Source organism: Cyprinodon tularosa, unplaced genomic scaffold (assembly GCF_016077235.1).
Source record: "Cyprinodon tularosa strain WSP-4 unplaced genomic scaffold, ASM1607723v1 ctg419, whole genome shotgun sequence".
Classification (NCBI taxonomy): domain Eukaryota; kingdom Metazoa; phylum Chordata; class Actinopteri; order Cyprinodontiformes; family Cyprinodontidae; genus Cyprinodon; species Cyprinodon tularosa.
The window spans coordinates 628,843-646,725 of record NW_024039140.1 but is presented as its reverse complement, the minus strand read 5'-3'; the positions used below and the strand labels follow the sequence as shown (position 1 = coordinate 646,725).

At 37.8% G+C, this 17,883-nt stretch overlaps 1 protein-coding gene across 1 annotated transcript in view; it reads left to right on the top strand.

The window, feature by feature from the left end:
- The window catches only part of dachb (dachshund b), a 125,335-nt gene that overhangs the window by 68,707 nt on the left and 38,745 nt on the right, over nucleotides 1-17,883 (top strand). The window contains exon 2 of the mRNA XM_038299031.1: nucleotides 7,824-7,939. Coding sequence (XP_038154959.1) covers nucleotides 7,824-7,939 — 116 coding nt within the window. The remainder of the gene's footprint in view (nucleotides 1-7,823; nucleotides 7,940-17,883) is intronic.

The window sequence follows — 17,883 nt, the reverse complement described above, 5'->3', positions numbered from 1 at the left end:
GGACAGTGTAAACATGGTGCCTTACCCAAATCAGCCTAATTACTAAACATACTGTTTGGTTATTAAGCTAATTTGGGTAAAAACTGAAGTAAAGTATTAATTATAGGAACATATATCCTGTACACATGTAAAACCATTAGTCAGCCTGCAGATATCTAAGATTAAAAACAGGATCAGCTTATGAGGGGGGAAAAGTTGTCAACAACTTGCAGCATCTGTAAAATATTAACTTGAGATATGGGTTTGCTTTTAAAGTCCTTGAAGCTGCAATTAAATGATGATTAACTTCTTCAAGACAAAACGCAGACCTTGATTAACCATTAAAAGCACCAGCCGACTTATAGGACTGCTTTTTCTTCTCTGAATCAAATTCTGACTTCAGATTGAGGCAAATGTCAAGAAGTAGTTGAACCATTGCTAGGAGACACAGTAATTTAAGTAATGAAAAGTTTTGAAAGACTATTTTTGTTTTGGAAAAGTTGGTTAACAGTAAGCATGACTGACAACTGAAGGCTTCAATTACAAACTTAATTTAATTAGAAAATGTTTCACTTTTCAACAATAATATTGAAATAACAAAAATCTTTAATTAAAAAAGATAATTTTCTTCCTTAAAGGGAAGAAAAGTGTTTCATTATTAAGGAAAACTAATAAAAATATAATTACCATTTACAGCACAAACTCTGTTTAACCAAAGTTAGGCATTAAAAGTTATAAGTTATTTTAGACTAATTTAATTTGACTAAAATTATTATGCACCCGATTGTCCCATAAAAAAAAAACGAGCAGGATTTAGTTAATATGAAACTAATGACGGAAAAAGAGAAACAAGAAACCAGATTTCAGACAAAAACAAACACGGAGGGAGATCTGAAACCGAAAAACAAAGAAGTGAAACAAGAAAAGAAAGAAAACAAAAGCGGATAAACAGTTGAGCACGCTGATGGAGAGATGAAAGAAAGGAAAGAAGATGAAAGATTTTAGCTAAAGAGGGCTGACCCGACGCTCTGCCCATCTTATTGACCGCACTGTGCTTTGATAAACTACGCTCGGTGTGCGAGTGTGTGTGTTTGGAGTGTGTGACCTCTGGACGTTCTGAGCTAAATCAATCTGTCAAACGCGTTAGTGAGTCCGTGCTTATTCACCGCCATGCCTGTTTGTACATACGAGTCTGTGTGTGTGCGTGTGTGTGTATGAGCGACCCTGACCGGCCATCAGAGCCAATGACGGAGTATTGATCAAGGCTCCGTCACCATAGAGACGGCCATTTGGGAGGACAGGCGAGGGGGTGCAAGTGTCAAAGTGGGAAGACTTACTTCAAGGTGGCTCATCACATCGTCAGCGTGTGTGTGTGGTGTGTGAAATGTCAGCTTTGTGTTTTCCATTCGGTGCCATGCTCTGCTTTTCTTGTCCAATTAAAAAAGGTCATTAAAACACATAAATACATCAGCAGAAAAACATTTCAAAGTAACAATGTGTCTGGTTTTTAATTACCGTCACTAATTTATTACCTATTCAGTGATTGAAGCATAATTACTGTAAACAAACCAGCAGCTTGTCTTTCTTGTTTATTCCTTTTCAAACTTCAGTCATGTTTAATAAAAGGGGGGAAAACTTAACGACTAATTTCCTTCAAGTCCAATTTTTTTTCTCTATGTCCTGATCAGTTTGATCAATTTTAATGTCACTGAACATGACCAATGATATTTGGGAATGCAGCTACACAACTTAGAAGCCTCCCTCTCCTTACTGCTTCACATTCCTGAAACTTTACCCCACTACGGAACATGTCTTCTTTTAAGAACATCATATAAGATATCCAATATAAAAGGAATAAATGTATTAGAACAAGTTATTTTATCTAATTCAGAATATTTTTAGGCAGTTTTTGAGCAGTTTAGACCTTAAAGAAAACCGGAAACTAGTGTGGGAAGTTATTACACTCTTCATAAGTCTTCATACAGTAAGTCATATTCCTAGAAAGTTACACACTTTGTCTCATTTGTTCACTGCATATTTTCATTAAAGTTTTGGAAATCATCAGTCTTCACCCTCAGCCTGGATATAGATTTTGCATTGTCTCTTTCTTAAAGTTGAGGCCTACATAGCTTTTATTTATTTGGTTGAAAACTTGATTCATCTTTTCCTCATTGTGACTGATGGCTCTCACTGTGGTCCTCAGAAGTCTTAAAGCCTTAGAAGTAGGGCTGAAATAATTAATTGTATTAATCATGATTTATTGATAATTGAAATAATCGTCAACTAATTTACTAATCAATTAATTGTTAACTACATTATAGAGTCTATAAAACATTGCATTAAGCTGACAGAGTGACCCACTTAGCGTAGTACTTATACCAAAAAATATATAAACATTTTGCATTTAAGATAAAAAATAAAGGTTTTTACCTGTCACTATTCTCTATCCAGAACTCATAAAGAGGAAGGCTTAAGTTAACCTGGTTTTGCAACAATATTTCTTTAAGGAAACTTTGGCTGGCTGATTATTGATCTAAAAAATAATTAACAGATTTATCAATTAGCAAAATAATCATTAGTTGCAGCGTTACTTTGAAGTGACACTGTTACACCTTTCCAGATGTTATATTGACTTTGTTTCTCATCTGACGTGCATTTTAATTAGATTGAGGAATGTTGTGTTGGTTTTTGGGTCTTATGGCCGCCTTCATGATGTCAACCTGGTAGGGGCTCGTTGTGGCCAGTAAAACTGAAAATATGTCACTTCATTATTGATCAAATATGCCGATTGCTTTTCCAGACTGGATGCGTTTAGTTTAGATAGATTTATTGACAAGAAGTAGTATAGGTAAAGATTTTTGAAAGCCTTATATATGACTTTTTTTTTAACAAATACTCACCTTTATGATTTGCCACTGCAGATTCTCAGTCATCTATGTCATGGCAACCACAAAACAGGCTTTAATCAACAACAACCAGACTTTTGCTGTGTTCTTCTGAAATCAGTTCAGCACCTTGGAGTATCTATTGATTCTGGCTCGTCTTTTTAAGATTTGTTTGGCATTAGTGGCCTTTATTTAATAGTATAGTGGCAGAAAATAGGTTTTAGGGGGAGATGGAGGGAAGATAAAGGGTCAATCAGCCATAATTCTATTATCGGATGGCCATGTTGAGGACTGAGGCCCCTATACTTCGATCTCTGATTCTACACTGTGTCACCAATGCTTCCAGCCATGTAAAATGAAACTAGTTTTGATATTCTTTGCATTGTGTTTGCTAGATTTGAACTAGTTGTTGGGTTTGTTTTCTCTGATTCAGCAGAGAGTTGATACTAAGAAGGAAGCAGCTGTAGTCAGTTCTTACAATCACAATAAATAGTTGAATCTCTTATCTGTCCTAATTTCTGTATTGACCTTGGTACCTTCCTCTGGCATGTTCTTGCTTATCCTTTGCCAGCAAGAACATTTAAAAACACAAATATATGCTCCTGAAACTTACTGTGGGAATGTTAGAAAGTGGAAAGGTCAGAGTTCAGTCAGTGGTGTACCTTTTCCGTTTTTTAATCTCATGGAGAATTTCTAGAACGAAAGGGGATCCGGCGTAGGAGAAATGGATTTGTTCCTCTTGAAAAGTCTGATCCTGATCAAGGTAAAGGGTTACTAAATGAATGTAGGTCGATTGACCGTATGTGTAGTGTGTGGACACACTTTTTACATTCTCTGTGTGTAGCATGTGTGTGTATGAATGACCTGTTCTTTGTTCCTGAGCTCGGTGCTGTAAGGAGAGTGGACCGTTGACGAGGATTAATGCCCAACATATGGCAACCCTACGGGACACACGCACACACAGACACTGCAGTCATTACTCTGAACAAAGAACTGTAAGGCTAATGAGAAGCCGATATCATGTGTCCCTTGCAGACGCACAAGGCTTGGATTCACGTGGATACACACCTTAGAGTTGCTTACACATGGATGGATGCAGTTGAACACACCTGTACAGCTACTGTAACATGTATCTGTTGTTTGTCGTCGGCAGCATGAAGGTAGCAGCGGACTGCTGACAGAGGGGCTGTAAGTTTGAACGCAAACACCTGTGAGTGTGTGTGTTAGTGTCCACGACCCTCTGTGAACAGCCTGTTTATTGTAAAGCGATTTTGTGCGTGTTTGTGTGTGTGATGGAGGGAGAGGGAGGTGAAGTAGAGTTCATCGTAAAAGTGAAGGTTCATGCCTTCATTTCTTCATGCTCATCTGGATCCTTCCTTTCTTTTTTTGACACATACAGATCACACCCAAAAACATTTGCAGTCGTTTTCTCTTCACAACTTTTAGCGCAGACACACACACACACACACACTCTGCGACTCCCAGTGGGATCTGACCGATCTACTCAACATGTTCCTCAAAAGACTAACATCCTCTCTGCTCTGTACTGGTGCCTTACTATCTAGCCTCAACCTCCTGAGGTATTGCTGCTAAACCAAGTCCGACATCCGTAGATTTACCATCTAATTTTATTACTGTGAAGTTTATAGATGTTACACTGCTAAAAAAATTAATACCTTTTGAGGCGTCTTACAAAACAAACTCAACCTTTTATTCTACAGGAATATACAGTTAATTCAGTCAAATCATTCAGAAAGATCAACAATTAATTACATTTTTCTTATGAGGTAAGTAAAGTATATTTCTTAAGCATCTTTCACAACAAAATATACAACAATGTCAAAGAGCTGTACAGAAAACCAATAAAAGCAAGTAAATCCATGTTTCTGAGTTTGCAGCAATCCCTCATACTATGCAAGCATGTGGTGACAGTGGAGTAGAAAGACTGTTTTAACAGGAACAATCTTTCAGCAGAAAATTACTCGTTGTGTGCGGCCATCTGCTGCAACTGATGGACCGGTGAAGTAAGGGTCCTAACTAGAAGGAAAATTTGAGTTTATTGTACCAGATGTTCCTTTAGTGGCTTGATTTTGGAGAGAAACACCACTAAACTAATAAGTATCAATCAGCCTGTACAGGTTTTTTAAGGCAAGTGCAGATATCGGTTATTTTGACATAAAAAAACGTGATGTTGATATGTTTGGGCAGGTACTTGGAGCCAGTATTACTTTTCCTTCCTCCATTTACATGACAAAAATGACACAATGGTAACAAATGTTACACAAGTTAATAAAAAAAAGAGTAACAAATTAAACCAAATATTAACAAATATTAACAGAGACTATCAGATGGTGGAAGCGGCAATGATGGGCTTTAATTGGTCTCGAGGCATCTCAACTTATAATTTTATGTCACTGCTGTGGTATTGCAGTTTTACTTTCATTTATTTAGCAGTTGCAGCCAGGTTGTGCTAACTGAAATAATATATACTTCTATTTTATGCAATTACATGTCTATTTTGGCTCTTGAGGGCCAGATAAATTGGGGCGACAGTGGTGTCGGATGTAGGAATTTGCCCTAAAATAGAAGGGTTGATGGTTCCAGCCCCAGCTCCGGCTTTCAGTGCCGTTGTGTTCTTGTGCAAGACACTTCACCTGCATTGTCTACTGATGGTGGTCAGAGGGCCCGGTGGTGCCAGTGCACGGCAGCCTCGCTTCCGTCAGTGAGCCCCAGGGCAGCTGTGGCTACAATGTAGTTTGCCATCATGAGTGTGTGAGTGAATGGGTGAATGACTGAATGTAGTGTAAAGCGCTTTGGCCAAGTCTCCTGATGTGAATAAGCGCTATATAAGTACAGGCCATTTACCATTTAAATTGTCTCTGGGGACCGGATCAAGCCCATGGGCGTTGACTTTGACACATACAGTATACCGTATTGAATAGGCTAATACCAACACAAGAAAGAAACAGAATAAAATCAGCAAAAAATATTGGCCTGCCAATATATTGGTCTATCTCTACTGATAAGGTCTGAGTTGGAAGTAAAATCTATGGGATTTACAGAAACAGGCAAAAAGGATCTATTTCAGAGTAGGGAAGCACATCATCAGGATAACATTTCGTTTTGATATTTTTTTCTAAGAATAGCAATCACCCCCAATTCAATTTTTTTTACATTCCACGTTGTCTCCATAAGTCTCTTAGTTTTTACACCTCACTTGAAGTGAGAGGAGCACTCCATCCAGCTGCTGAAATATGGAGTATCAAATGCATAATATGACTGTCTGCCACGTATATAATATATAATTATAAGGTAAAAGTAAAGTGATTTTGATCATTTTGGATATGTAACCAGAGACAACCACTAGCAGAGGTAATGGTTCAAAAAGAGCTGGAAATCAGTTCAACAGAAGTCCTCTCAAGGTTTAAGTGCCATTATTATTTTATGCCCCAATCTAACTTGCAGCACGTCCATTACTTCCTCTCCTTATTTCTTTTCTCATGCAGTGACACTGTGGGTTTTTGCCATATACAGGTTTTATTTTTTTCTCTCTCTCTCTAGGTGTAAATGACTTTGGATGGCCATCTGTTACTTAGCCACCCTGCCGAGAGTTGGCCTGCATGCGCACCTCCTGTGTGTGTATGCGCGCACCTCCCTTTATGTTAAATTGTATGTGTGCAGTTACTGTAATACAGTGTTTGACTGTGGTTATTTATGCCTACGTGCACATGCATAATAGAGTGGGCTATTGTGTGTGTGTGAGAGAGGCTGGGATGTTGGATGAAAGATGGTGTTAATGTTTATTCAGCCTCATTTGTACATGTAGAACATGAATTGCTGAATCTGTGAGCACGCTTACATATTTAATTCTTATGTACTCTTTTAAAGTTGGGATCTAAATATATTTAGCAAATAATTAAGGTATTTAACATTTTTTATGTCATAGTTTCCTGTTTTGCACCAGCTTTGCAGCCATTAAACTGTCTTCAATGGATGTTATCCATTTTGCAGATCAGCTCTTCAGTTTGTCATAAAACTTAATAGCAGATAACAGTATTAATATCATAAAATGAATGGTCAGATAGCTGAGCTGTTATTTATGTTGCATGCAATTTACAAATGAAATAGAAAAAAAATCTTAATTGAGTTCATTTTTCAAACTTTGTTAAATGGAGACTTTGCTATTTTAGCTTAGAAAATGAAAACCTCTCACATCATGTTTTTTATTTCCTCCATGTTGAATAGTTGAGAATTTAGATGACAAACATTGTAGCCCATGGTCTCCCTCTAGTGCCATTAGCACCTTTAGGGAATGTGCTCTCTGTTAAACTTAGGACAGCAATTTTGTCAACTAACTCCCTAAATGTCTTCTGGTGGGCTTTTATGTGACAAATCATGCAAGCTTCAGCAAAAACTACCTAGAAGCTGCTGTTCACCAACAGTCTGTGATTTGATTATGTCCGTGTGGCCTGCGGTGTCTGCTGGAGAATCCAGCTGTTATCATTTACTGGTGACATTCAGATCAGAGCCTTTTGTCTCGGAGACAAGATGTCCACACATTTGGAAACAATCTGTAAAATAGAAGAAAAACTAGAAATTATCATTTTAAAGGAACTATTTAAGAACTTTGTGGCATGATTAAAGCAGTGAATCCAAATTTTATTTAATGTTTATCAAATAAGAAACATCCTAGTAACTTTCTGTGCTGGTTTCCCAAAAACACTGTGGTTTGGATGAGGACATCCATTACAATAATATAAGTCTTATGAAAGTTTGATCATTTAAACGGAGCAAATTTATAATTATAACTCATTCCTAATTCAAAAACCTACACTAACCTTCATCCTTTCAGCTGTGATTTCTTTAATGGGTTTAGATCAGTATCCAACCGAATCCTATCTGTAATTCTTTGCTCTTATTTGCTGTCATGGTAATTAATCCGTCTCTCTCTCCCTTCAGCTCCCGTCCCGGCCGTCCTCCCAAACGATGCTCTGGTGCAGGGATGCAGGAAAGCCCCCGGCTGTTGCACCCGGGGCTCCCCGGCTTGTTGTCCCCCAACCTGCTGTCCCACACTGGTGAGAGATGAGTCAATGTTCTCATTTCCTGCTCGCCATCTTTCTTAGCCCCTCTTAAAGCTAGTGAGCTTGTTGACAATTGATAAAGAGAGTCAATTTAAGTTGTCCTTACCCGTTAGTTAAGCTCATATTTTACATTAATGATATAAGTCTTTAATTTTAAATCCAAACTACCATTTTTCCCTAAGCAAACTTCAGTGTTTAACAGTACAGCTTAAGTTAACATGCAAACATATTCCTTTGGTAACAAAGGTTGAAGCAGGGCTGGGAAATAAATTAGTTTTATGGATTGATCAAATCTGTTCTTTATAAGGATTTTATTTTTTATCAATGACCTCCTTTGGTTTCCTGTAGTTCAGAGTGAGATCACCCTGCATCTTTTTTTATTTTTATATGACCTCTCATAACTAATGAATAAGCTCAGCGTTATAATACAGCGAGCTGCGAACATTTAGTGTGTTCTTTAGTATATATTTTTATAGTATAAAGTGGCAGGGGCTGCCATCTTGTTTTACAAGCATGTTTTAACAGCTTGTATTTAGTTTTACTTTGGATTCATTTCCATTCTGGGAAAGGCTGATTAACAGAAAAGCATATTTTTATTTAAGATTTACATTTAAAAGAAAAATAGAAATTGCTTTTTATTAAACTTAAGTCAGTTTAATTCTGTTTATTTATAAAGTGCCAATTAACAACACATTCAAAGTTTTCTATCTAATGTAAACCAGTTGATTGCATCGAATCATTGACTCGAAGTCAATCCCTCACACCAAACATGCTTGTAGCGACAGTTGAGAGGAAAAACTCCCTTTTAACAGGAAGAAAGGGAGAAAAAAAATAGCATTTAACTGTAAAAAGGATTTGGAGATTTTGTTATTTAGCCATGTTGCTCAGCCCTATGTTGAGGTTAATGTAAAACATTCCCCCATATCTCATTTTGATCATGTTTTTTGGCATCTTATACTGTGTGTCTGAAATTGAAATGTGGTTATATAAAAGCAGTGAGCAGACATGATCTTTACCCGTTAAGCATTATATCATGGATAAATGTTAAGAAGCATTGATATATGTTTTTTATGCTAATTTACACTCAAGACTGATCAACAAGAAGACAAACATGGTAAATTCTCATTGGTGGTTTAAAAAAAGTTGCTTCCACAGCTAGTAAAGACGCTGTAGTACTTATATGTACCCGCCTCAGAATCAACCCAACCTGCTAACAAAAAACATGGAGCAATGGGCAGACAGCTTCTCCAAGGTAAACACAGCAACATGGCGGTAAAGAGCCTCATTGTTTGTTAAACATGTAACCGTGGTTATCAGATTTTTCCAAGCTGGGAACAGATTTGAAAAATGATTGTTAAAGCTCTCCTAAAACCTTTTGGATATGCAGCATAAACAACAAAATGCGTCTGTGGTAACACACCTCAATCCTGCACAGAAATTTTTACAACTTCGTGGCTAAGGATACATTTCAGCAAAAGAGCTTTGGGGAAGCTGAGATAATTCATCAAGAGTTGGGACCTTTTCCTGTGGCTTCGGTTACAAAATATTGTGGCCACCAGTGCAGAGCTTGCTATACAATGGCAGCAAGCCAGTGCACCTGCAGCTACAACCAATCTATAGTAAAGACTTGCTTGAAAATGGCCTTGTCATATGAAGAACACACTTCATGTGAGTTGTTGTTTATCATCTAAACAAACAAGAGTGTTTCCTCTTCTTTGAATGAAATCAGTAATACTTAAGAATCGAGATGTCCTCAGTTTCTGCCAGCTGCCTTGGACCAGTTTGGTGCTGATGTGAGTTATTTTTCAACATAGTGTGTGTGTTTGTGGAGGGGAGCATAAGACATAATAAGATCCATCCATCCATCCAACCAACCATCTGACTGTCCGTCCGTTCATCCATCCAACCATCCGATCAACCGTCCGTTCGTCCGTCTGTCCGTCCATCCATCCGACCGACCGACCGTCCGTCCATCCATGCTTATTTTATCATGGTCACATAGGGGCGGTGCCTGTCTCTGGCAGTTCACAGGTTACAGACAGGGTACACTCTGGACAGGTCGCCAGTCCGTTGCAGGGCAACACAGAGACACACAGTCATGCACTCGTACACTCATAGGACAATTTAGAGAAGCAAATTAACCTCATAGTCATGTTTTGTGAATGATTACCCAGAGAGAACTTACAGATGCATGGGGAGAACATGCAAACTCCATCCCAGAATCAAACCCAGAACCTTCCTACAAACTGCTCCAGTGTGCAGCTTGGAGATATAAATATAATAAATTATTTTAAATTCAGAAAGTTGTAAATACTATGTTTCATTTATTTATTAGTTTATCAGTTATTTTCCCCTGAAGGTTTATGACTCAGCCCACATATAGAAGGTAAAGGTGCAGGAGGCGGAAAAAGTCAGAAGCTGTTCTTTGTGAATCTAATAAGTTTGATTTACAGCTGCAAGTTATTCTAACTTTCAAAAACGCGTCTTTTTTTCACTCCGCTTATTTCCCACATAGTCTCACCTGCTGTCGTTTATTTCCCTGTTTTGTCTTCATTCATATTTTACTTCCCTTCTGTTTCTGTCACCTCTCTAGCTCATCTGTTCTTCATGGTTTTCTCTTTTTTTTTCTCTTTTTTTTCCATCTTCATTCCTACTTTCAGTATTTGTTCATTTTTCTTGTGTTCGTTCCTTTAGTCACATGTTTCTCATCTCTATCAAGAAAGATCCCCTTTCTGTCGTTTGAGTCTCAGTGACGCAGAAAGGGAAATAAGTGGGAGCCAAGATCGGGGAGAGACTGGTGGGGTGAATGGAGAGAAGGATGGAGGGATGTCGCCGGAGGAGATAATGAAACCTAAAAATGACTGCCAAAGTCCAGAGCCAAAGATGGAGGAAAGGAAAGAAGACAGCAGAACTGTGACAGTAACAGAAGGAATGAAGAAACAAACGGATGGATGGATGAGAGGAAGCAGGGGAAGAGAAGGAGGGTGAAGGAGTGCAGATTGCAGGCTGGTGTGATGAATGACACGTCTCTGGGGTCCCACTCCTCCATCTGTCCATCCCTCCCACCTTCTTTACTCTGCACGCCCCTCCTCTGCTCCCTTCCTCAGGTTTTTACTCACCTTTCTCTCTCCTGCCTGATGTTGGTTACCCCCTCTTGCCGTCTTTATTTGTCATCTTTTCATGCTTCGTTCATCTCGCTCTTCCTATATTTTAATTTTTGTTCCTCATTTCCTGAGTTCTTAATCCCATAGATATTCTCCTTCTACTCTGCTTTTCTGTTCTTCCTCTTAAACTTCACCTTCTTTCTGTTTTTGTTCTTCTACTTTATCCTGGTTTATTGTCCAAACATTTTCTCATCCTCCATCTTTTTGTTTTGTGCTCCTTTTTAATGTTCTCCTTTCCTCTTATTTCATATCGTCTTAATCTTGTACTCAATCTTCTCCTTTTTATCCTCCTTTCATTCCTCCGTAGTCTGCTCATTTCTTCTGGCTCTGATTTTTTTTTTTTTATCCTCCCTCGTCAGATTTCGTCCTGCTCCACCTTTTTTATTCCCTTTCTTCCTTCTCGCTGTTTATCCTCCCCGCCCTCTTTTCTTTTTGCGCTCTTTCCGCCTGTTTTTACAACCAGTCAACGTTTCTTTTTCTCTCCATTCTTTCAATAATCCAATCTTTCCTACCGTACACTTCACCTGCCTCTTTCCTGCCTCATTTGTCTTTACTATCAATGTTTCTTTGCTTCTTCTTTTTCCTTCCTTCATTTCCAAGTCTTGGAGTTCTTTTTTTCCTCCTCTTCAATCTCAGCTTTTATTATCTTATTTTTTTATTTGATAAATCCGATTGTAAAGATCATGAGAAGGGAATTCTGCTATTTTCTCCTAAACACACAAAAAAAAAAAAAATGACATAAATACATTGTATTAAGTATGCAAAAAACCTCCCAAATGTTTAAAATGTATTTGTTGATTTAGGATTCAGATTGATTTCTGTGTTTTAGGACTTTGTGGGTATGTATGAAAGGATGTTCACCCTGCTGCCTTTCAGTGTAGCCCCGCCCCCATTTCTCCAGCAGTAAAAGAACCCGCATCAGAATCTAGATCTGATGTTCACACTGAATCCAATCCTCACAGAAATAAATATCATAAACATGAACACGGAAAGTTTCATGATAAGCAGGAGCTGCTGCTTCTTCCACCTGCTGCCTTCATGTTTGAAATATAGAACAGAGTAGTGTTGCTGCACGTTTGCTCCGTAAATCTGTGGCGTTGTTGTCGAGTGTGGAAATTTCTCAGCTCCTCAAACAGCAGCCATGTGTAATTTTACAAGTGGGTAGAACCACAAACACTCAAAGTTTAGGAACAACCCAGAACAGAGAACAGGAGGTGATGTGGAGAGAGAAGGAGGAGGTTCTTCTGGAGAAAAAGGGACCATGTAGTCCTTTCACTGGAAAAACAATCTAGAAATAAGTCCAAACTTCTTAAATCAAGTGTATTTATCCTTAAATTGAGTAGGGTAATTACACTGGAATAGAATTAGTATTTTTATTCTTAAAATAAGATAAATAGATAATATGCACTTGAAATAAGGCAATGCAGTTGTGTTTTCTTCTTTTAAATGTCGATCGGCTTGTTCCATTGGCAAAATGTCCCTTTTACTTCCTCAATCTTATTTTTAGAAAAATCTAGATTTGGATTTTTTCCAGTGTTGGCAGCAAGCAGGTATTATGAATAGGTCTGAAATTAACGATTATTTCTCTAATCCGTTAATCTGTCGATTATTTTTCTCTATTAATAATTGGATAGAAAAAGGTTTCTTAGAGAACATTTCAAAGAGAATTCAAACTATGTGATGATAAAATGAAGGCAGGAGTTATGGATAAATCTTATTGACAGGAAAAAATGTTTTTATCAAGAGTGCAAAATGTTTCTATTTATACATTTTATTTATTTAGTATAATAACTGCTCTATGTGAGTTACTCTTATATGGTATATTTTAGAGTCACTTTACTCGAATAGATAACCGATTACTGAAATAGTTGAATCAGTAACTGATTAACCATAATTAATCTGATTGATTTTGTCAACCCTAATTAGCCGTGTACTATCGAGGTATTTTCCAGGTTCTAGAGGAAGAAACGTTATAGAACACAGAGGTGGAAACGTTACTCTATCCTAATTTTTTTATGCTGTTTGAAATCATTCAAATCTGGCTGAGTGATTAAAACCAGATATTTCTGTTGTGACAAACTCAGAACACATTTATTGGTACATGGATGTTAATATTCCTCCTCCCCTCCTTCAATCCTTTATCCTTTCATTTTAATCCCCCTCTCCCCCGCCCACTTCCTCGCTCTAACCAAGATCATCTCTAAATCTCCTCTCAGATTTCCCTCATGTTCTCCATGTTGTCCCCATCTTGTCACCTGTCTAATCTTTACTTTTTCTTGCCAGGTTTTTCCTCTCCATCTGTCGCACCTGTTATCCATCTTTTTTTCCTTTTAACTTATTCCATTTCTGGTCCTCCTGACTCCTCGGACGTCCCCACTGCAGCCCGACACATCTTCCCTCCATCTCTTTTCATTTTCCTTTTTAAATGTTTTCCCTAATATCCTCTCGTCACTTCTTTAGAGTATGAAACTAAATAATTTTACATATCCTTCTCATTTTCTCAGTTCTTTATTTTATGTGTGTGTTTCCTGCAGCCATGTATGCCTATTTCCATCATCTTGCCTTTATCCAGCTTAAACCTTTTATTGATCTTGACTTAATTTATTAATCGCATACATTTCTTTTTTTCCTATTTTTACACTGGATCATTTTTATTATGCTCTTTTTGTCTCATTTTACTCATCTCTCCTCCAATTTAGATCATTTTCCTTTCACCCTTTTACTTAATTTGTTGAAAAATTCAAATCATCTGTATGATTAGGAGTGAAAATGACTGATTATTCAGAATAAGCAAAAATTATTTGAATAAATTTAAAATCTAAAAAGTCGGGATCGATTGGGCCATGATTGATCTAATTGATAAAATAATTAGCCATAAAGATAAAAAATATGAGTTTTTTTTAGATTAAAAGAGACAAATTCTGCACATTTTGACCCACAGGCAGCTTTAGTCAGAAAACTTCAGTCTAAACATTTATTCAGAAAAATATAGCAGAGAGAAAATGTGTTGAACTTCTTGATTCAGCAGCTTTTTAAAGCAATATAGCCTGGCGTTGCTTTTCCCAGCAGCTTACTATTAGCTCATTTTTTGTTGTCTGTCTGACTGCTTGTGCTTTTACTGCTGTGGATAGAAAACTTTAGAGGATTCAAACTCCTGTTTATTGTCACCAAAACTCCTTGTTGTAAAACATGAAGTTTTAAACTCACATGACAGAGATTCAGATGCTAAATGTGATGTTTGGGTGAAACTGATGTCAACTGAACTCATTTTGACATACAGGGTGGCAACTGAAAAGCTGCTGTTTATTCACAGCAGGTTAAAGAAATTAATAGATTGATCAATTTAAAAATGAAAATAGGTGTATTAATGGACATTAACATTGATGTCATTGATTGCTTATGACAGCATATTGTAGCATCACAGTCTTTAGACCGCTTATCTTCCTTTTTTAACCTTCTTTTCCTTGTATTTTAAATCTGTTCTTTATCTTCTCACCTCTATGACAAATTTCTTGCCTTAGTTTTTAGTGTATTCCCTTCACGTGCTGCCAAATCTTTTGCTTCTCTCTATTTTTACTTTATCGTTTGTCTTGTTTTAATTCATTCTACTGTTTCTATTTGTTTAGGAACTCTAAGCTCTTTGGTACTGATGCTTTGTCCCTAACCTTTACCCTTCTTTTTTATTCTCAATGTTTTCTGTGTCTAACATGAAATCTGGTCTGTTTGTTATTTATTCTTTAAAACTCACATCCAAATATTCCAGTCCTTCCCTTGTGTTCCTTCTCTGATCTTTTATCTCAGCATCTTTTTCCTCATTTCACTGTCGTTCTCTACTTGTGTTATTGACCAGAGGTGGGTAGTATTAATTTACTCTTAACCAGTTACCAATTGATTAAATTGGGGGGGAAAAATGTAACTGAAGGATTGGTTTTACAGCACAATATTCTGATTTTATTTTTTTATTTTTACTCTAAACCTCCCACAGATTTACAGCAATTCTGCAAAGATAATTGGACCAAAACTTTCTAATGCTTGATTACAGTTGTTTCAGCTAAAGGGCCATGGCATTAGGTTCAGAAGGCAATCATTTGTTCACTCAGGGCCATGTAGGTTTTATTTGATTCCTCTCTTAATAATAACATATTCTATCATAAATCTGCATTTTATGTTTATGTATGTTGTCTTAAACCAATATTTCTGGTTTTAATGTTCTGAAACACTGAAGGTGACCAACATGCAGGAAACAAAAAGAAATCAGGAAGAGGTTGAACCTCTTTCCACACAGTTAGAAGTTACTCTGCTCTAGCTTGGATACAATAACTACTGCAAGTACTTCGTTCATAAGGTTTAGGTAAAAAAACATTTCTTTAAGAAAGAAAAATGGCATTTCCCCAAAAAAGTTTATTTTGCACTAAGGTTATATATTTATATTTGCTTTGAAATGCAACAATATGTTTTTATCTGATAACATTAGAAGAAGTAGCATTAAAACAGGTGTTATGATCAGTAACTCTGTCCTTGTTGTGTGTTTTTTAATAAGTACTTTTTTGATGTTGAATTAATTCTTGGATGACATCTTTTCTACTTTAACTTGAGTAAAAATATTTTTACATTTCGCTTCCTTGAGTAAAATTTTTGTTGTTAAATCATTTCCACAGTAACAGCATGCCTCCTTTTTTCGTCATCCCTTTCTTTCTTGTCTTATTTTACCAGTACATTTTTAAAAATCTTTTCCTCTTCTGTCCATCTTTGGCCATACCGTACACCCAGATCTCTTCTTCTGTGTTAATTCTTTTGATTCTTGCCTTCCCCTTTAAATGTGGCCCTCTCCAAACTTCCCGTCATCCAGACCTGCAGCCGTCCTTCCTTCCTCCATATTCCATCTCCATCTTCTCACCTCTATAATCTTTTTTTCCTGCCGTCTTGCCAGTTTTTTTTCCCTCTCCATCCCTCCCTCCTTCCTTCCATCCCCTTGACAGTGACTGTTGGCCTCCTTCTCCCCCTCTTCCTCTCCGGGATAAATAAAACATGCTTGTGTTTGGTGACATATGGACACAGCTCACTGTGGCATACTAATCACACACACACACACACACGCCCCTACCTGATCTATAAGTGTGTGTATGTGTGTTTGTTGAGCATTAGTGGAACCCAGAGAAAACATTTGCTCACTTATGATCGGTCATTAGCTCCCGCACACACACACACTACATATATGGCAAACACACACTTGGCAGTCGTCGGATGTCGCATTCCGCCTCGGCCGCACACACGCAGAGTCGGCCGTCTTAGCGGCCCCGCGTCCATGGAGACACCACGTTGCCGGGGGAGACGGGCTGTTGTTTACGACCTCGCGGGCGCCACACCGATGGGGGGCATCGGCTGATCGCAGATGGACATTTATCACACCATTAGAAAAACAGGGAGGCGAACTTCAAACTGGAGGGACAAGAAAACTGGATCAGAGGAAGATGAGGATGAAGAAGACGTGGTATAAGTTTGAAATGGTAAAAATATTTAACAAATAAAAAAAAGGTGGAGCAGACATTTAAAAGAACAAAACAACATGGAAGAAGGCTGAAAAGTAGAGAAACAAGTAGACAAGTGAAGGAAAAGGAGGATAAAGCAACAACGATGAGAAAAAACGGAGAGAGAGGCTTTAAACGACAACAGGAGAGTGATATCAGTTTAATTGGCCTCATCTTCTTCAACAAAGACGCTGTGATGATAAGCGTGGGAGTGTGTTACTGCGCGTGTGTGTGTGGTAACCTATGCAGGGTGCTGCGGCACTCATTTGACTTGTTAATTCACTTCAGAAACAACTCAATGCTTTGCCTTGTCCTCTAACACACGCACTTACACCAACACACACACACAGAGTCTCTACACCCCTGCAAAATAAACATATATTTATTTTCCATTCATGGGCTCTAACTCGCACAGACACACATTTTGAAGACTTGCACATCTGGGGTGAGCCTGCACACACAGAAACACACACCATCCCTACAGATGAAGAGCTTTCTGCCACATCCTGAAAAGAAAACACTTGTGTGAGCGCTCTCATGTGCACCTGCAGAGAACGAGAGATGAAGACGAGGGAGGAGAGGATGGCCGAAGCTCTGAAGTCGCATCAAGTCTTCTTCATCTTCCTCCTCCTCCTACTTCTGCAACACTTTGAACTGCCTTTCTGAACAAACACTGAACTGGTGACATTTAGCACTAGGCGCCCCCCACTGGTCTAGTCTGCAAATATTTTCTTTGAAATGTATTGAACTAGTAATTTCCACTTTTTTAATAAACAGAATAGCAAATTATAATCAGAAAATTGACAGGCAGAGAAAACAGGACTTAAGCATGTCACCTGTTTGTCGGTGGGCTTAATAACCTGTAAATGCTTCCAGTTAGTATAGGCTTGTCTTTAAAACTAAACCATAAAGATATATTATATATATTTTTGGAATTTCCAAACACATACAAAAATAGTTTAGAAATTTTATTGGAGAGAAATATGAATAAATGAATGTCTACCTGCTTACAATCTGAAATACAGTATCTTTAAGCCACGGCCTATTCGTTTGGGTTAGAGGGAGATGATGGAGAAGGATTTTAGTCTAATATTCAAATTCCATAAGTTTCAGTTTCAAACTGCAGTTCTATGTTAATGAAGTTCCCTAGACCCACACCCTGGGAAATTTCAAAACATTTTGACTTTCCATGACCCAAGATCAGTCTCTTCAACAATGGGCCATACATGTGAGTAAACCTCTCTTT